Below are 22000 nucleotides of genomic sequence, written 5' to 3' on the forward strand. Positions count from 1 at the left end.
TCTGGGTAGTCTACTTCATGTTGTAGACAAAATTATTAGGTCATTTTTAGTAACTTCTGGTACTTGCTGTTTCTTTTCTTTTGGCAATGGATTCAACGCATACTAAGCAGTCAATCATCTCTACCATGTATGAACAAATTTAGCTCTCCACTTAGATATATGATAAATTCTGTGTTTTATAACAATTAGAGGACAGTAGAAAGAAAAAAGGGGCTCATTTTAACTTTAAAAAATTTCAGATTTTATCAGTCAGCAGAGGAACTTTATACTATTTTCAATTTGAGCTTGAAAAAAATCTGCTGTCTTTTAGCATTTGATGAGGATGGCTCATGTCACTTACCACATTATACCCTGCATTACAATTATTTCTGTAAATACTAAAGTTGTTGTTGGGACCTCTATGCTCTGCAAGGGCAAGAGCTATTTCTTATTCATCTGTTTATGCTCTACAGCAATGCTCCTCAAATTGAATGTGCATACAAATTTGACTGGGTGCAGTGGCTCATGCCTATCATCCCAGCACTTTGGGAGGCCAAGGTGGGAGGATCGCTTGGGGCCAGGAGTTTGAGACCAGCCTGGGCAACATATGAAGACTGCATCTCTACAAAAAAAAAAAAAATTTTTATTAGCCTGGTGTGGTAATCCCAGAGACTTAGGAGGCTGAGGCAGGAGGATCTCTTGAGCCCAGGAACTGGCGGCTGCAGTGAGCTATAATCACACCAATGTACTCCAGCCTAGATGACAGAGCAAGATCCTGTCTCTAAAGAAAAAAATAATATATTGTGCACAGGAATCATCTGGGGATCTTTTTAGAATGCAGATTTTGTTCAATACTTCTGCAATGGGGCCTTAAATGTTGCAATTCTGACCAACTGCAAGATTATGCTGACAGTGCTTCTCTGAAAACTACATTGTGAATAGTAAGGGTATACAGTACCTGACAAAAGCCATGAATGACTTTAGTTCACTAAAGTCATTTCTTTCAATTTTCTTTGAAAGAAATGCCTAATTGGCTTTCATAGAAAGCTAACATGATTGAATACCCCTACAATGCCTGCAATATACCAAAAACCAGTTGATAATTCTTACATCCCTATGAGGTAGGTATTATTATTATGCCCATTTCAAAGATAGGAAAATTGAGCCACTAAGTGGTAAAGTATTAAAAATTCGCATAAGTATTTGAACCCTGGTTTACCTGATTCAAAAGTCTAATCTCTTAATCATATCAGTGTATTTCCTATTAGCATCTCAGAGCCATAATAAATGAGATCATCTTGGATGTACTTTCTCCCCTTCTCTCTCAGAGAAAATCTTCCCCATCCTTCAAGGTCCAGGAGGATTCCACTTCTTTGACTTCTCTCTACCTTGTGTTGTTTTTTGGTGCTATATATTGAATGTTTATGTACTCCCAGAATTCATATATTGAAGCCTCATTTCCACTGTAAAAGTATTTAGAGATGGGACCTTTGGGAAGTAATTAATATGATATTAGTGTCTTTATAAAAGAGACCCCAGAGAACTTCCTCACCCCTTCAGTTATGTGAGGACAAAGTGAGAAGACACCATCGATGAACCAGAAAGTATGTACTCACCAGGCTCTGAATCTGTCAGCACCTTGATCTTGCACCTTCCAGACTCCAGAACTGTGAGAAATAAATGTTCGTTGTTGAAGTCACCCAGTCTATGGTATGCCCAAACAGACAAAGACACCTGGCTTCCCCAGCAATTTATTCATTTTGGGACTTGTAAAAGATTATTACAGTTATGAGGGTAGGTGCCCCCTGGTCTTCCTTGCAAGGTATCAGACATTCAAGAGTTGAAACTCAGCCTTAATCATTGTTGTTACCAAAAACTTAAAACATGGGAGCTTTTAAAAGATACAATGCTCAAGTATTCCGAGATTCAAATTTGTTTGGTCTGGGTTACAGCCTAGACATAGGCATGTTTGTAAACATGCAAACTTCCCAGAGGATTCCAATGTGCCTCCAGGTAAGAAGACCTGACTTTTAGCTTCATAGCACACAGTGAAGGGCTGAGCTTCACTCTGAGTGAAGTGGGTATCAAGATCCCTCTAGCTGGCGTGTTGAGAACAGTCTACAGAGAAACAAGGGTCAAAGCCAAGAGCTAGGCCATCAAGTCCGAGGCTGCTGCAATAATGTGGCTGAGACAGAACAGTGGTGTGGACCAGGGGGCTAGCCATGGAGGTGATAAGAAATAATCCTGGGTCTAGGTATATTTTCCACAGCAGAGCTAATAAGAACTAAAGACAAGTGGAAATGGAATCTGGGAGACAGAAAGGGATCAAGGAAAGCTCCTTGGTTTTTAGCCTGAGAAACTAGAAGTCTAGGTTTGCTACTTACTAGGATGAGGAAGACTTCAGAGAGGATAAATAGCACTGTTCATTCCAGAAGTGAGCCAACCATCCCTATGGTCGTTATTATTTAAAATGGAATCTACCCTTTAGTTATGGAGTTCTTTTCCCTGTCATACTCTCTCCTTCCGGACACCCTTCACTAAACCAGGCCCATTCTCTTCCCCAAGCAGACTTCCCTGCTCTCCTCTCGTGGATCCTTTCCCAAATTTCCTGTATGCTTATTGGAGCTTTTTTCTCCCAAAGGGACACTATTCTTGCTTCCTTCTCCATCCTGAGACTAGCTATTTTTCTCTCTCCTACAGCAACCTCACACTTTGCCCTCAATCCTGTTCTCAAATGCCTGTTTACTATCATCTACCATCTGTCTGCTTTCTCCTCTTGTGCCCCTAACAGAAAAACACTGTGGATGCCCCAGCCAATCAGCAATCAGCATGGTCCACACCAGCAAAAAGCAGGAGTGAAAACAATGAAACAGACAGAAAACAACTCTGCCTCTGTCTATACAATTTAACCTTTTAAAATGGAAATTATAATCGCTTGGTAAGTAGGAGATGAGAGTCACAGCGCATCAAAAACATGTCCCCATTAAGTAAACCCTGAAAGTTATTTTCACTGACAAACCCAAGATGTATCTAACTATACTCCTGGAGAGATATTAGACTCTGTGGTATCTGATATAGTAATCCCCCCAAATCAGCTACTCTGTAAGAGCTTAGGATCGTTACACTCAATATCTCTTTCTCAATGTCCAAAAAAAAAAAAAAAAAAAAAATCCTTTTTCTCCTATGCCCAAAGTTTGTGATTGTGAAAAAGAAACAAGTTGAGTAATTCAAATTATGATGCTCACATTCAAATCCTGAAGTGCCATACTAGAAAAAATAACTTTCTGTATGTTGCAACTTTACATATGAGCAGTGTTTAATGCTGCTAAGTCTACAGAGAAAAGTTTAATATCAGCGTTACCTATAGATAATATTGTTCTGCATGTTATTGTCAGAAGATGGTTCAAATAAAAGAGGAAGAACCTTGGGTGGCTGCGTGATTTGAAAGCTCTACATTTCTTCCACTAGACGTCTCAAAGGAATTCTCACCTCAAAGAAGAGTAAAATAAATTTAACTAGTTTCAAATGTTAAATATCTCCCTGAAAATGAGGCAAATACATAATGGAAGCAGAAATATTTCAATTTCTGCCCTACTTTTTATATAAATTCTAAATGAAATATTCAAAGCTACAAAAAAGTTACAGCTCTCCAATTTAAAAGAAGTGGATACCAACATTTATATGGTTCTATTGTGCACCAGGGCGCATCTCATCTGGGGCACACTATACAATTTGATTGGAACTTGGCTTAGTTCAGAAAAAAGAAGGAAAGTTAATAAGGCAATTATTCATGTGCTGCCTAAAATCAAACAGGAATTTGAGCCTTCAAAAAGGCCCAGTATATAAAGGAATAATCTTTCCAGAACTCACCAATATGTACCATTTCTGAACTAAGTCAAATAACCACTTTCCCATTTAATTTTCTTATTCCTATAATTCCATGATCACACACACACACAAAAAAAATTTAAAAGCTTACAAAATGATTCTGTGATTAAAATGAAATATCTTTAGCAACATGAAGACATATCGTCTGTTTAGAATGGCCTGTTGTTCAGTTTGTCATCATTTTCTCACCCATCTTCATGTGCCTTCTTTTCCTTTCCCTCCAAAGTACATGGAAGATGATAAGTGTTAAAAACACTTGTGAGACAGGCAGGGAGATGCCAGACTTAGAGAGACTGATAACTAATGGATAGGATAGGAAGAGCAAGAAGGTTCTGAAGGTCTGGCGTTAACCAGGCAGGAGAGAGAATAATATGAAAGAGAAGAGACAGAAAGAAAAGTATTTTTAAATACTAAAAACAAGTTCCATCTACTTTATCATTCACACTCAAGCCAGATCTGACTTGAGTAGGAAAATCTTTAAGACAACTACAGAACTTGCCATACATACACACAGGTATGTATGGACTTAGGCCTTCAGGTGTGGATAGAGGAGGAACCTATTAGGTCAAATCATATGCAACTGTGTGGCCTACAAAAATGGCATTTGCATACAGTTCAACCTGAGATGAATAATTTTACAGTCGATGCTAGTTATCTCCTTTATTCTCTCTATTCTCTCCTCCTCTCAAGCATGACTTAGATAAATATGCTGGAAAATGGGCAATTGGAAAGTTCCCCCATAAGGGCTATGGGACTGATTGAGGTCACACACACAGCCATTGGCCCAGCAGGGATCAGTAATCAGGTTTACCCCCTAGCTCAGCGCTCCTTCCACAATACCTCTGGGACAACTAGAGTGGGGGAGGTATGTCTAAGGTGAGAAATAAAAATGGTAGGGAGAGCAAATGTCAGCCTTAATCTGTTCACTTAGAATTTCACTGAGGGACAAAAATTATATCTACCAAAATAGAGCTCCCTTCTCCTCACATACCAGGGAACAATGAAGGAATAAAAAATGAGTCAGCAAAAGGAATGACAGTTCCCTCAAGTTCCATGAGTTAATGGTATTTTTTAGAGTAAATCCCAAGTTTGCCAAATTCGAGAGTCCTCTGCCGGTGATTAGTCAACGTGATTGACAACAAGGGACACTTTAAAGAGCCACCGATCCTATAGCAATCTTTCAGGGTTGGACAGCAGAGCCAGTGCAAAAGACTTTATTCCCTCAGTCATTATTACTGTCCTAAAAAATATGAGCTCATATCATTGACAGTAAAGCTCCTCCATTAGCTGGAAGTTAAAGACAGATTTCGAAGTCTTGTGGAGGTGTCATAAGTCTTGCTGGATTTAATGAGAAATTAACCATGGAGCACACAGAATGGAGAAAAATACAGTATAGTTAAGTATCTGATCAACCCAAATTAAACTCCTAAGCAGATAAAAGGAAGTGAATAGGCTGTTACTGTAAACATCCTTGATGCTCACTCAATGTGGTTGAAAGTCTTCAAGACATTTCTCCCACAGATTTGCTGATGAGCCTGTTAAAAGTCAGGCTGCCTACAGTGAGTAGCAGGTCTCAAAACAACTCAGGCTATAGAGTGGGAGAAAAATCTTTTGTTGCCAATATTGTGAGTTAAGGTTAAAATTTGAAACTGAAAATTGATCAACAACAACAAAAACCTGCTACCCTAACCAAAATAGATTCTATTAAATGGACATGAAAAAGAAAATTACTTTTATCACTCAGTTTGTGCTCTAGGAAAAGAAAATCAAAATATCGGGTGAATGTTGTGATTGTCTGCTATCCATGGCAATGCTGTTATTTTAAATACTTACAAAGAAACTTTTCAAAAGCTTTCAATAATGATTTCAACAATATTTAAGCCTCACTCTAGATGACAAATATATCTTTACCTTCCTCTCAAAGTTGGATGGCTAAAAATTTTCTCAAGGAACACAACAGAAGTGCCTCTTAAATTTAGCCCTTTCTGTATTTTTGTCAGAGCTAAATTACAAGCAATGTATTGGTGAGTTTTAAAAGTCAAATAAAGAAAGTAAATTTAGCACATTTACAATGGCTATTTCTCATTCCAATAATGATGAGGAACTCATAAAATTTAAGCTTTGCAAGAATAGCAGATTTGTTTGACTTATTTTTAAATTTATAGGCATCAACAAATACCATGGTTTCCAAATATGTTATTTGATCTGATTTTTAAAATCTGGCTGGGAATTTGCTGAAAATTCACAAGTTTCTCTTTTATTGGTTGCTAGATGAGCTTTTATTTGTACATACAATGTGCCTACTTTTAAAACTGCTTCTTTGGCCTTACAGTTTATGTTTAAATGTATAAACATAAAAAAGAAGGAGATAACTAAAAGCTACTTAAGATATGAGAGGCAATTTTGAAAGTTTTACTGAACTCCAAACTAATCTTCACCAGCAACAGAAACCACTCTTGTTAGTACAAATAATAAAAAGAAAATACCAAAAAATAAATACCATGAAGTGTTTTTGTTTCAATCATCATGTGTTTTTAAGATGATCAGCTTAGAACTGAAAAGTACTCAACAATCATGACACTAACAAGCATTTGCTGTTTGTTTATACTGGTGCTTGTCACACTTTAACTTACAAAGGAATCCCTCAAGGAGGCCTAGAATGGGCCTGAGATTCTGCATTTCTAGCATCTTCCAGATGACACTGACACTGTTGATTCAAGGAAGGGTAAGACTTTGAGGAGCAAGAAAACCTATAATGTTCTAAGCAGTACACTCATTATGCATGTTCTTACATTTAATCTTCTTCACCACCCTATGACATAGGGTGCATTATCCCCATCTATCAAATAAGGAAAGAGGAAAAGAGATATTTCATACAACTAGTAAGTGACCGAACCAAAGCATAAACCCAGATCTCTTTGAAGCAAAAGGCAAGGCCTTATCTATAATAATGCACTGCCTTCATCTCTCAAGAAAAGAATCTACCATTATCAGTAGTTAATGCTCCTTACTAGCAACCTGCTAACTCATGATGAATTGATTCAAATCTATAATAGAGCAGTTTTAAAATCCAGGTGCTTACACTCCACCTCAGCGCATTTTTTTTCCATGAATGTCATAGGAATTGAGAATTCTAAATATTTTCACCATCTCTACAGGTGACTCTGGGAATCACTAAAGTTGTTCATTTGTTATGTTGTCTGAACAGAAAGCCCACTGCAATAAATGCCATCTGCGTTCCATTTGTTATTGAAAATGGCAAGTATGAGGTTGCTGAACAAAGTATGTGGGCTTGAGGGAAACTATTTCATCCTTTTAAAAAGTGAGATGTTTATTTAGCATTTTCCATAGAATTAAAACATATAAAATAATCTTTCCATTAATCCCTTGGCCTGAGCTCCAGTCCCACTGTAATTCTCCCTTATTTTATATCAAAGCCTCTGATCCAAGAGTTGCTGGCATATCCCGCAGCTCTAAGAAAAAACTATTCCATTCTAAAACCTCCGTAGGAGGTCAGGACGTTGGGATGAACCAGGCTCTGATATGATTCTTCCCCTCTCTCTTTGATGCTGTTTCAATGGCAAGCACATGTCATCAAAAAATATATGATTAGTCAGAGCTCCTACAGAGGACCATTATCATATTTTCTGAAATTTAAGTAGGCCAGGCCCTCTCTCCCTATTTCCACTTTTACAGGCAAATTTTCAAGTAGAACCAACCATTTTAAAGGACATTTATACTAGGTTATTGGCGCAAGGAGGAGTGATAAAATTTATGAAGAACTTTTGACAGCACAAAAGCAGTCTAACAGAAATAAAACACAGAGTGGAGTCTAACACCATAGATTTTCTTTCAGACAGAAAGTTCCAGCAGCCTGAACAACAATTCCACAGGTTGCCAGGGGTTTTTCACCTGTCTTGCCATTATTTTAGGCAGCAGTTGATTTAGCAGTTATCAGGAAACACAGATTCAGCACCAGGGGGCATGCCATCAATGACAAACTGGAACCAGTTACTCAACACACATTTGGGAAAGATTCCCATGAGGCACTGGTTCTGCCATTTTTGTCAGCATTAGAAGTATCTGGATATCCACATACAGTTTTTCTTCTCAGGGCCTCAAGTCTTATTTTAAGGTTCAAATTTATCAGAGAGAAGTCCAGCATACTTAATTTCAGGAATTCTTTCCTCAAAATATAAAAAGAGCAATGGTTTCAAGATAATAAATTTACTTTTCAGAATAATCAGAGAGCCATGACCTTTTACTGCTTAAGTCAAGAAAATCTGGCTTCTAGAAGTAAACACACGAGTCAACTACATCTTTCATATACTACTACACATATGAATCTTTTAATATTGGTGATTTTTTTTCAATAGACTCTTATTCCAAGGAGGACTCCAAATTTATTTTTGGTCACAATGCAGCATGCAACCAGTAAACAATGCATTATTTCCCTATGAGAACATTCTAAATGCCATTCTTCTCAATACTTAATGTATCTTATGAGCATATTTTAGCAGATACCCCCAAACTCAGTACAAAGTTATCAATGGAAATGTTCTGTTAATACAATATTTGAGCTCTTAGTAATGCATATTGTACAGCACCTGAGTATTCAAAGTGTGGTCCTAGCCTAGACCAGTACCAACAACAGGAATTGAAAGCTTGTTAGAAATGCAAAATCTCAGGCCTCAGCCCCAGACCTACTGAATGGGAGTTTGCATTTTAGCAAGATCCCCAGATGACTCACAGGCACTTGAAAGTTTGAGAAACAAGTGTAGAAATTAGGGAGCTAGGCACTTGATACATGTTTTTTAATCTAATTCTCAAAACAAACCTATGAGCCAGGTATTATCACTTTCATCATTACCATTTATGGATAAAGAAACAAAATCCACCAATAACTTTCCAAAGGTCAAATAAATAGGAAGAGACAAATGCCAACGCAAGTCCATCAGATACAAAAGCCCAATTTGTTTCTTTCTGCTGTCTTTGAGGCACAGTGTCATCAACCAGATCCCAGGGAAAGGGTTTGGACAGTATGCAAAGTTTAGTGCACTTTTCTCGTGAGAATACTCATAGTTTTCAATTGACTTTCAAAGAAGCCTAAGTCCTAAAAAAGTTTAACGATCGCTTCTTGAAATCTTGATTGTAAATTTAAATAGGAGCAAACAGTGGAAAAGCAAAGAGAGACCACAATCCACAAAAATTTTCTTAACATTAATATCTTAAACCCTGAAATTTAAAGATTACAACTAAAAATGAAAAAGTCATATTCTAAACATATTTATTCTTACATTCATACATTTACTTTTAAAAATCTTTCAGTCATGCAATTTTTCTCCTCTGCTGATTATATGCTGCTTAAGAGCTTAAATAAAAGGAGAATTACAAATGAAGGACACTTTGTGCTGAAACTTTGGTTCTACCTGAAATTTAGCTTATCCCTAGATTTTTAAAAACACGATGGTCAAGAGAATAGCCATTGGAATCCCATCATTATCTGGGTTTGAATTTTAGTTCCACTTCTATTGTATAAATAATCTCAAGAAAGCCATGCGCTTTTTCTAAACTGCAGTTTCCCCAATACAAACTAAAGATAAGAATAGAACCAAACTCTGCACTTGTTGTTTTATTAAGTAAGATAATATATGCAGTGGGCTTAGTGAAGTGCTTGCCAATGTAGTAAGCACTCAATAAATTTAGTCAATTATTATTAAAATCACTGTCTTATCATATTATATTAAGTATTGTATTAAGAGATTTACTGAAGCTTTTCCAGGATCCAAGAAAGCTATTCATCATATTCTGTAATCTTTGTAAATAAAAGCATGGGTATTTTAAAAATGAGGTCCTAGCCTAAAAGCAAAGAGAAGAAGAAAGGGTGGGGGACACCTGAACTTCTGTTTACAATTTTAGAGTGAATTAGTGGTTCTCAAAGTGTGGACCCCAGACCAGCAGCATCACCTTCACTGAGAACTTGTCAGAAAAGCCAGTCCTCAGGCCGCTCCCTAAACCAGTGGGACCAGCAATCCATGTTATTCTACAAGTCCTCCAGCTGATTGTGATGCATGCTAAAGTTTGAGATCTGCTGGTATTAATGGAAAAAAGCACCATTAGGCAAGCACCATCTCTGAAAACAAATGTAATTCTCTACCCTAGTCTCTAAAGGTCTCTATTCAATGTAAACATCTGAGGCTGTGATTGAATCTCTCATAGTCTATGACAGAAGTCATAATAATAAGGATCTGCCCAGAAAGAAAGTCAGTTCAGGAAGCAGAGGAAATGCAAATTTACATAAATATGAAGCTATCTAACTTCCAAAAGTTAGGGTGTTATCCTACTAGAAACATCCCCTACCTCACCAAAGGGGATTAATTTAATCACTCACATTATGTAGTACTGTGAATATTTATATCAACATAACTTATCATTTTCTACAGAAATAAATTTCGAGTCTCTGATCCTAGCTTAGAGCCTGTATTTTACTAGAGCAAACTGGACATCTGTTTAGATTTAAAACATATATGTAACTTTAACATTTGTACCTCCATAATATGCTGAAATAAATTTAAAAAAAATAAAATAAAATAAACAACTCATTGAACCCTGTTAGGAAAAAAAAAAAAAAAAAAACCTAGAGATGTTAACTGATTAGGTAGCAAAATGAGAAAGAGTATAAAACACAGATGTTATTACAAGTGTTGACTCCAAAGTTCTGCTGCCTGGTTTCCTAGTCTGGTTTCACCAGTTACATGCTCTATGACCTTGAGCAGCTGATGAACCAAGCTGTGCCTCAGTTCCTTTATCTATTCTAAGGGCTTCATCATCACGGTACCCATTTCATAAGATGTTAAAGATTAAGGAAATGCGTACCCATAGAACACAGAACAGTGCCTGACACCTAGGAAGTGCTTGATAAATATCAATTTTCCAAAAAGTTATATGAAACAGAACCATAAAAACATTGGTTTCTCTGTCTTCATTAGTCTTATAAAAAGGAATCCATTTCCTTTAACATGGAGTTTACACAAATGTCTTATGCTTTGATACTCTGCATGACACCTACGATAAGATCGCAACATGTATGTGGTTATTGTTAATTACCCTATGTCCTTCTGCCAGGTTTTTTCAGTCAGGCTGCTGCGAACCATTGAAAACAATGACTTAACATCCCCCACTGTTCCTCCCTCATAGTAGCAGCTTAACACATATTTATCTACACATGTATGTAACAGTACAACATGAAGAATAAAAATCTGAATTATAAAACACAAATTTCAGACTTCATTTATTTAAAAGAAGACAGCCACAAAGTTAGAAATATATTCACGTAGCTTACATATTACTAAACTTATTTTAAATCTATTGCTAAAAATGCATCTATCCATCAAATAATTTCTATGATATCAACCATAACAACTCAGCCCAGTTGTTTCATGGAGCTAGAATTAAATCATGCTCTTAAAACACTATAAACAACCTAGTCTTCAATAACTAAAAACCTGTTTATGGCACTGAACGTAAAGAATGATGAAGGTTATACCATGCAGCCCTCCTAAAACTCCTTTAGGTTGTCTTATTGATGCTCCAACAGAGATAAAAAAGAAAGTTATTACCTGAAATAAAACCTCAGCTTCAATTTATTGCTACATTTCCAGGCATCCCACATCAAACATAACTATAAATAGCAGGATCCTCAAACTGCAAGTTCAGTCAAATTTATAATTTATCTCCCCACTTTTCCTGTCTTTCAGTTTTGGAATGCATCAGCCTGAAAGAAACTCCATCCTGTTGTATAAGTTTGTTTTAGAAACAGTCGCTGCAGATCCACTGCAAACGGTACAACATTGTCCCCTTGGCTGGGCTGTGATGTGGAGATAGGGCAGTCATCTTACTATCTCCAGAATACAAAGGCCGATCACCCACACTTCCCCCACCTCTGTCTCACATGGCTAACAGCCTAGCTATGAGTTTCTATAGAACTTGTCACCAGGGAACTGTCCAACATACTTTGGCAAAGGAATTATTTCACCCTGTAAGGAAAGAGGATAGGAGGATAGTAAAAAGAATAATCTCCTTGCTTGGATGCTGGCCATCTAATTAAACTCAGAAGAGTATTGATTCTGTCCACTTAGATTAACTTTAATTTTATATATAACCAAATTAACCAATGTAGATCCCTGAAATCCCTCCAAAATGTATCAAATGTCTCAAAGTAAAATTTCCCAAGTGAACATGATTGCATCACAACTTGAGTATAATGCAGGCCACACGATTTAAGACAATAGAAACAGTCTGATATTCATTAAGGGTATGCTATTCCAGTGGTTTATAAAATATTCAAGAGTAGCATTTTAAATTAAATTGTTGGCATGTATAATAATTTTTCACCTAACACATCACACATTATAAAAGCATTTGCATATATTAAAATCCAAATATTACAAAGTTCACACATGGTGAAAAGGATATGAAATCTCAAATCCCAAGCTTTTGACTAACCAATATCTGGCTACTGTGTTTCACATCTTTACTAAATGCTGAGCAAGAGGAAACGAACTAAGTATTTGGCGGATCTGAGCCTTAATAATTCTCAGCGTCAGGTCATAAATCTTCTGACAGGGAAATATTAAATTCTAAAATCACTTCTCAAAGAATTTTCAGCATTATTTTCTTCATATTTGCTACATAGCATCAATTTTGGTATCTATGAGTTAGTGTAGATATAATTGAATCAGAAAAATGCATAACGGACCAGATCACTTATCTGTACATTTCTACCAACTTTCCACTTGATTGCCTTACGGGTCTATTTCTCAAATAATTATCACTCACTAATACTGAATGTTTTTCCCTGAAATCAGCTAAAACATTCTCAGAATGCATGGGTGGCAGAAAACTCAGATGGTGAAGAAATGTTTTCTTTGTAAAACTGAACTAAAAGTTTTCAAAATTGTCTTCAAAAATAGGATAAAGAATAGATAACTATGCATTAAAGAAAACATGTGCCTTATATCTGATTTTCAAAATCTCCATGAATTATAGACAAAAGAAAATCTGAAAAGTTTTTAATGGCTATAAAGAATAAAGCAGATAGAATTTTCAGAGCACAAAATATTTCTTCTGGAAATAAACACTCAAAGTCCCTAATCAATCCATTAAACTGTTAGCAAATTGCATTTCTTGAACCCTTTAAAGGGGACCACTTTAATCTTCCAAGAGAAGATTGTCTAGGGCAAGATAGGAAGATTTCTTACCATGATTACTGTTCAGAAGTTAAAAATAGCCATCCGAGAAAATTGAGATCAAGCAACTTCCTGACACAAACCTGACCTAATTCAACAATCTGATCTTTATCAGTCCCTGCTGAAGACCCAGAGAGTTGTGAAGCTTCTGCTTAAAAGACCACACAGAGGACTCAGAACCGTAAATGCAATTTACATTTAAAATAATCAGGCTTGCAAAAGTTTAGAAATTACGTAATGTCTGCTAATAGAGACCCTGTTAAATTAATTTTAGAAAATGTATACAATGAAAAACTAGGTAGCTGTGAAAAAGAAGGAAGCACAAGACACTTCTATGTATGGAACAAACTCTGCGAAGTACTGCAAGAGGAATAAAAACAAGGCACAGAAAATGTATTACACTATGTTAATATTTACTACACAGACACAACATGCTGGAAGGCTAAACAAGAAAGAGATAGCAAGATAGCAGTGATTGTTTCTGGGGAGAAAGATCCCCAAGGAAACAAAAGGGGAGATATAGACCTTTCATTCCATGTCTCTGTCTTTCCATTTTGTACCTGTGCATCGAATACATATTTTAAAGTCATATTTAATAGCACTAGGAAAAGAATAATGCCTGTGGTTCAAAAATATTCAGTTATGGTAGCAATCCTTCATGCCTAACTATGTACCCCAAGAGTCAGGACAACAAGCCCTAAAGTATCATTTCGTCCTTTCCGCACTCACCAGGAAGCTCCATCCACATAACAAAGATTTTGTTTTAAGTTTGGATGCACATCTTTTCCACCTACTGTTCCTTGGATTGTTTAAAATAAATTTCCCATGGTAGTGCCAAGAGGGTGGTTAGGTGGCAAAACCCAATTCCCCTCTCTTTAATCTCCATCAGCCTCTCTACAAAAACTTTCCCAAAACAAACACACATCCTAATTTAAAAAGATGCCTCCAAAGGAAAGGCAAAGTCACTCTCCAGCCAATCCCCATCCTTCATCTGTAATCTCTTCCATTTAGAATTTTGAGGCCACCACCACATTGTCCCTGTATTGGGGATAAAAATTCACCATTTGGTATATTTCTCCTTGACAGTAATAGACAATGCAGGTACTGACTAGGCAAGACAGATTACAGTGTTATGAGTGAGGGCTTTGGAGACAGACTGCCCAAGTTTGAACTCTGGCTTTGTCACTCACTGTGTAAACTCAGACAATAATATAACCTTTGTGTGCCTATTTCTTTATCTGTAAAATATGGAGAATAATTTTACAATCTGTTTGATGCATAATTTTTCATTCTGCAGGTCATGGCCCATTAGTGTAATGAAATCAATTTGCTGAATCTCAACTGGTATTTTTTAATGGAATTAAATGTAATAAAATAGAATGGAATAGAAAAGAAAATATCATGAGTTATAAAACAAAAGTTCATTCATGATTTTTTCCCATTAATATACAATATATACACAGAAAGAGTATAAATGTACTAAGTCTCAATTTTTCATTGGGCATAATGTTCAAAAGGTTAAAAGCCTCTGTTTTATAGGTTGACTGTGAGGATGAAAGGTATTAATAAATGTCAAATACTGTGTAATCCTTGTTATGATAATAGTAACCTATTTTTGTCATCATCATCATCATCTCTCTGTAGAATAGAGAAGCAAATAAATTCAATATGTAATTGATGAGAGTAAAAAAGCTATGCTAAAATATTTATTTACTAAGAGATATTAAATATCTTTTAATTAGTGATATTAAAATATCTATAGCTATAGAAATAATTGCCAACAATTTACTTGGAAATTCTTTAAAAGCATAAATTGGAAAGGGATAATGTAATAGATTTATATAACATGATTCAGGTGAGAGAGACACTGAATTCAGGAGTCCTCAACAAACCAGTAAATGATGAATTCATGTGCACATGTGTGCATGGGGAGGAGAGAGAGAGAAGGGGATTTATACAAATTCATAAAGATCTAGAAAAAAATATCAACTTCCCTTTCTTCTTATTCATTATCTGCAAGGTAATCATCCTGTATAAATTCTGTCACACCTGTGGTAATACATCGAAGGTGGAGGCCTGAATTGGTGTCACGGGCAACCCAATCACTGGACAAGGGTTGTTGGGATATGCCCAACTCTGAATGTCCCCAGTGAGAAGATCAGGAGGTGTTAAACATGAGTATATGCGTAATTTTTTGGTTATGCCTCTCACTGTAATTAGGAAAATAAACTGGCATTCCTGATCTGTTCCTTAAGAGTCTGGTTAGCATGAGGCTGTCACTGACACACAGACCAACTCTTATTTTACTGACCAAACCCAGTTTCAGTACACACACACTGCTAGAAGAAGGTGAACACAGTAAGAGATGGTGTCATCTGCTGAAGACTTTCTGGACCATCATTCATCCTTCTCCACAGAAAGATATATCCAACTGCTTTTCAAAGTTGTGTTTAGTCGTAGAACCCAACATAAAACTTTGGGATATGTACAACAGAAAATCAAAGCTCCCATACTTGAAACAGGCATGGGGAATCCTGGGAACCACTCCTGATCATTCCCCTCCAATCCCCCTCTTCCCACATGGCAGACCTTGAAGGAGTTCCAGGGGATAGTTTGAAAGTCTCTGCTCTATCTGGGCACTTACAGAACTATAATGTGTATCAGAGCGCTCAGGAGCACCTGTTAAAACCCAGGTGGCTGGGTTCCACCTGTGTCTGGTTCAGAAGGCCTAGAATCTGCATTTCTAACAAGTTCCCAGGTGATGTTATACTGTTGATCCAGGAACCACACTTTGAGGACCTCTGCCCTATAATATGGCTTCAATATATTTATTCAGTATCACAAACAAGGACCACTTGTAGTTTATTCCTTTGCAACTATTTGAAATGTTTAAATATTTTTATTACAATAGCATTTTTAAAAATCTACATATTGAAGTAATTGAATTTGAGAATTTTTTTCCAACCAAACAAGTTTTAAATCCCAGTGATTTAGTGTCATTAATTGAGAGCAATCTCACTGGGGGATGAGAATGCTCTCATAAAGGGCTATTGCAACAAATGTTCCTTAAAGTTCTTTAGGTTCTGTTTGCTTACAGAACAATAAATGTTCCTTGTTTGGAAATAATCCCCAAATGTTCCCTCTTGTTTAAACTGCATGAATTCTTAACATACTCAGCACACATATTGTAATCTACAACTGAATGGAGCCCTTTCTCTTCTAGGGGAGAATGGAAGGGTGTTATTTTTGGGAACAGTGAGGCTACCTTTACCATTTTTTTTCTAACTTGCAAAATACTGCAATAAAGTATTGCTCAACTCAGACTGAAACAATTTTCCCATCTGTCAAAATATTTTAAATAGTATCAAGCTGGTATTACTTTGTCAAAACATTTCATCAGAGACAGTATCTAAATTTAAACAAGCAGTTCCTCGAACTATGTAAGTAAGGTGAATAAACTGCCACTGACACAGTATATTTTTTGGAAAATCCGCAAGGTCTCATTAGAAAGACCTTGAAGGAAATGGGCATTTAAACCAAGGATAAGTGTACACTGGCCAAAGAAAAATGAATACTACATAAAGGGTTGAACATTTCATTGTCCTTGAGATGACATATTTCAATTCCTCCCCAAAGCCATTAAACAAGCTCAGCTTTATAAGAACTTTGGTGAAAGTCTCCGTAAACTTAAAATTGTGCAATGAAATGATATAGATTGATGTAGAAATCTCAACAAGCATAAGCAGGAGTTTTGGATTTAGAGCTGATGTTAATTCTCCCCTCACCAGCCATTTGACTTTGTCCAGGTTTTCAGTGTTCCTGGACCTCTCTTTCTAAGCTTATGTGTGCAAGGTAAAGCCTGCTTTATAAAGTGGACCTAAAGATAGGGTAAAAAGAAGGCAATCAATAGATCCTATTTTCCTGTCTTCATATTCACCCACAACAACTCATATTAATTCCCAGAATTTGAGTTAAAATTGGGGGATAGCATGAATAAGACAAAATAATGACTAACAAATTTTCATACACACACACATCCTGGCTTTATATAGTCTCTACTCCCTTTTGTTATAAATCTAGCAGAAGAAAAGGACTAATAGAACATTCTCTCCAGGTCAGACATACCTGACACATTTTTCTCCATGAAGTTATATATCTCTTATCAACCGCAGAGAATGCTTAATCTTTTGTACTTCTTTAAGAAAAATAAAATCCAATATCATGCACTAAAGGCAGGTCAAATATCACCTTAGAAGGAAGTATGGTATATTTAGAGCAAACGATGATTAGGCTATGAACTCTCCAAAGCTTAAATACTTACAGATCAGAATTCTAGTTTAACTTTTCCTCATAGGAAACGTTCTTTTCTTGTACATGGTTAAACAAATCTCTATAACTATAAAAGAAGCAAGGTTAAAATAGTGGGTTTTTCCTTCTTTGATGTTTAAAAATATTCTGTGTAGGCATGGTTTTGCAAATTTCACATTTTACTTAATCTAGTTCAACTAAATTGTCAGAACCAATTTCATTAATTGGACAAAAATGTCTCTAACAATCAATATCAGTTAGTGACACTATTAATATGTTTAAACTAGTTGGAAATGTAAACAAATTTAGGTAAAGTATTTGAAATTATATTTAAGTTAAAAAACTTGTGTTTTCATATTTGTAACATTTTCATGTACATTTATATTTGTAGGTCTCAGAAATATTTTTCTTCTTCTAGAACTTTTTGAAAGACCCCAAGTATTTTGATTGCCTAGATAGTACATCTGGCCAGGTAAAGAACCACTGTAGTGCACACTTTCCCTACACTGATCTTTGGTGTTACTGATATCATTTGCTGTTTGTGTGAGATAATTATTTTTAAAAATATTACTGTGACTTTGATCATTATAATTTTATGATGTTGGAGACTACTTTTAGAATTTTTAAATGAGCAGGCACTTTATTTGAAAAAAATGACATAACACGGTAACAAAGAAAGACTTTGGAGAAAATGAAACATTTTCTTAAATGGCCCTAAACCATGTTTGAGATGATTCTCATATTATGAGCCTTTTTAATACACATCAGAACTTTCATTTATGTGCCCTCCCTTTACACTCTTGAATTAATAGGCATGAATGTCCATGCAGGTAGAGTTGTCAATTACTTGCCCATGGACACAAAATTCACAAACGGAGAAGTCAGGATTAGAATTCAAGAGTTGTGGTACCTCAAAGCAGGTACTCTTGCCTCCCTCTCTCCCACAAAAGAAGTATAAGTACCCCTGTCAAAGAGTATATAATCTAGCAGAGAAGCCAAGACAAAAACACACAACTCATTTAATAACAAAAGAAAAAATAACAATTCAAGTTAATAAACAGAAGACATGCCACAATGTGAACTGTGCAATGAGGTCAAGGAGAGAAGTCACTACTGGCTCCAATGACCAGGGAAAATGACTGCATAAGGGAGTTTGGAAATAAACACAAAGAATGGGAAGAATTTAAATGGGAGGTGTCTCACATAACCAAAATAGCGGAGCAAAAAGGATGTGAGTAAACAAGTTGGGTTGCAGTGAAGGATTTGTATTCAGAAACATTGATGAAGCAAGAAAAACACTTGAATCAATTGTGGAAAACTTAGATTCTGAGAAGTTAAGACTTAATCTTGCCAGCATGAATATCCATCCAAGGATTGTGAGCAAGTGAGTGCCTGGATCAAAAGGTGTTTGAGAAAAGTAGCATGAATAGCACTATTTGGAGAAAGACCCAAACTATGTGTGGAAGATTCAGAATCTACTAGTCAATTCCAAACTGCCCATATATTACTCAATCTTAATTAAATGTGTAGTATTATCATCTTTTGGTTTCCTACAAATGCAGCTACTTCAAATCATGTAAACACCTTTCTGGAGCATGTGTAAAGCTGTTTCACTCATTTGCTTCTGAAAATACATCATAACAGATGCTGTCGACAGTGCATCCATGTCTTCTTGCCTTCACACCTGCAGTATACACTGGCCAGTGACTTCTAACTGCTACAACTGTATTTGTTTTCCAGTGGCCAGAAGTGCTTGGGCATTAAAACCTGCACTTCCAATCTGAGTGCTACTCACTGTAGCCCTCAACCAATGACAAAGGTCAGGAGCCCTCACCCTGGGTGCCTATTATACACTGTTTCCCAGCATTGCCCAGTAGAATTTAGTTGTACTTATCAAGCACACTGATTTACTTCATACAATATTGCTTTTTTGGCTGCCTTACATTCCCTGTCTCACTTCCCCTATCGAAGTTTCCTGGAATCTCCTCCCAAATAAACAACTTACACTTAATTCCTTGCTTCAGAGCCTACTTGGGGTTGGGGGAAACTCAAACTACAATACATCTTGGTGCTTCAGCTCACTCACCTTGATGCAAGTTGCTTTCCCTGTTCTAGTGGTCTCTCAAGACCCAGAAAGTACCTCCCTTCACCAGCCCACAGCAAGCTTTCCTGATCATCCAAGCCACTGTGCTAGCTCTTGTACCGAATCTTTAAGCAATTACTCCCCATACCCTTTATTTGTTCTGTATCATATGGTGAGCTATGTGTATGTCTTATATTCTCCCTTACTAAGCCCCCATCTAGAGAGCAAAATCCTTATCTCTTTGTATCCTCTACAAGGGTAGAGCAGAACTCTGTGTCATTCAAATAGTTATCGATTACTATTTAATATTTCTCTGGTTGGCTTACAGACCAGAAAACCTGAAGATAAAGGGGGAGTCATACTTTATTTAGCTTATTAGAATTTAGATATGTTTCTTGGGACATGTATGGGTTGGCAGAGTGAGAAAAGGTAAAAGGATCAACAAATCTCAAATTGGTTTTCTGGCTTCAGTGGAAAGCAAACTGTTCCAGATCATGTTTTCATGTTCCTCCTTTTTCAGGATTAGTTGACAATGTAGGTGAAACTAACAAAATTTACTTTTCTTTCACTCAAATCTAATACCATTCATCCATTTTCTTATTCAAAAACTGTTTATTGAGCACCTGCTATGTGTCAGGCACTAGCCCCTGAGATCTGTACACACTGGCTGGGGGCAGGGGCATATGATTTTTGCTGTTGAAACACTTACAGTCAAGGGTGGAGACAGAAGAAGACAGACAATATGTAAGTAAAAACAAACACACAAACATTAGAATTATAAAAAGTGGGGCTATGAAGGAAAAATACAGAGTCCAGGAAAAGAGAATAGCCAGGAGGGAAAAGAGCTACACAAATGGGTTAGTCAGAGAAGATCTTCCTGCCCTAAAGAATGAGCATGTGAGCAAAAAACTAATTTCTTATCCAATCAAGAAATATCACTTAGAAATTCAGGCTCTTAAACTTTTTACCCTATTCAACTAAAATCAGGAACTATGGCATCCTGCATGCTAAGAAAGCTTCATTAGTTGGGGAGTGAGCAAGAGGCAGTGGGGCATATAGGAACTTCCCGGGCAGCAGCTAGAATCTCATACATCTTCCATTGAGGGTTCCAGCTTTCCAACCTGCTTGAGAATTTCTCTTAGAGAAATCACTCATTTTCTTAATTCTTGTGATATGTGACTTCCCTACCCTGTCTCCATTGAAATTGGTGCATGTACCTTAGATATTAATTTAATATAAACAGTGCAGAATGGCACATCTTCTATTATATGATTGCATGGTAGATGACCTAATTTCTAAGATTCATTGATCACTATTTCCTTTTTTGTCAAAGAGAGGCTACTTTCCTTCAACTTTCATATAGCATTTGCACTGTAATGAGAGCAGGAGGGTCCCCACAGCACAACCCCTATTGTTTCACCTGTAACAGGTGCTCCATTAATGTTTGCAGAAAAATCAATAATACTATTAGCATTTACAGAATGCTTAATATTTTTCAAGCACTGTGCTAAGAGCAGCTTAAGACTGTGAGCTCTGGAGTCAGATGGTCTCAGCTTTTTGCGGTAGAGAATCTGCAGCCTCGGGGCCACACGTGGCCTTCCATGTCCCCAAATGGGGCCCCTCAGCCGAATCCAAACTTCACAGAACAAATCACTTTATTAAATTAATCCCTTTTTTGTGGCTCCAAGGCTACAGGTTCCCCACCCATTCTGGAAAGTACTTTACAATCATCATTCCTCAAAGTTTCCATCCATAGAATCCATATAATAATTCCTAACTCATAACTTGGCCATGGACAGTAAATGACAGTATATAGAAGGCACTTAAGCACAGCGCCTGGTGTAATGTAAATGCTGAACTGTTAAATTCATATAATCCCACAATAGTACCATGTAACATATGAGGGCACTGAGGGTTGGAGATTCAAATGACATTGCTAATGATGGGTAGAGCCCTGATCAATCAAACTCTATGGGACCCTGTACTAATCAGGGTTTAAGTTAAGCTGCTGTGACAAAGAAACCAATTAATACAGTGGTTTAAACCAGGGGACCCCAACCACTGTAATAATAATAGAAATTAAGTGTACAATAAATGTAATGCATTTGAATCATCCTGAAACCATCCCCCTGCCCCCCGTCTGTGGAAGAATTGTCTTATATGAAAATGATCCCTAGTGCTAAAAAGGTGGGGACCGCTGGTTTAAACAACAGAGAAGTTTATTTCTTCCTTATATAACATTTCAGATTGGCAGGGCCTTCAGCAACCATGGTTCTTTTCACCTTACTGCCCTGACATTTCCTAGAGCACTGTTGCAACATATGGTTGAAATTGGACCAAAACCATTTGAGGTTCCAGGTAGCAGAAGAGGCAAGGAACGCCGAGTAATGAATGTCTTAGAACACAGACCCAGAAGTGCCACTCGTTGCTCACATTCTATTCTCAACAACATAGCCACATGGCCACACTACTTCAAACAGGGACTAGAGGTTGT

The 22000-nt window shown here is 36.8% G+C and overlaps 1 protein-coding gene across 11 annotated transcripts in view; it reads right to left on the bottom strand.

Moving 5' to 3' along the window:
• The window catches only part of HDAC9 (histone deacetylase 9), an 873646-nt gene that overhangs the window by 660503 nt on the left and 191143 nt on the right, over nt 1–22000 (bottom strand). For 7 of the 11 annotated variants that reach the window (XM_076006392.1, XM_076006385.1, XM_076006381.1 and 4 more), the window contains exon 3: nt 1596–1646. The exons of the other annotated variants lie outside the window; for them this stretch is intronic. In XM_076006392.1, the coding sequence (XP_075862507.1) occupies nt 1596–1646 (51 nt within the window). The remainder of the gene's footprint in view (nt 1–1595; nt 1647–22000) is intronic. 11 annotated transcript variants of the gene reach the window in all.

This window comes from Microcebus murinus, chromosome 9 (assembly GCF_040939455.1).
Source record: "Microcebus murinus isolate Inina chromosome 9, M.murinus_Inina_mat1.0, whole genome shotgun sequence".
Lineage (NCBI taxonomy): Eukaryota > Metazoa > Chordata > Mammalia > Primates > Cheirogaleidae > Microcebus > Microcebus murinus.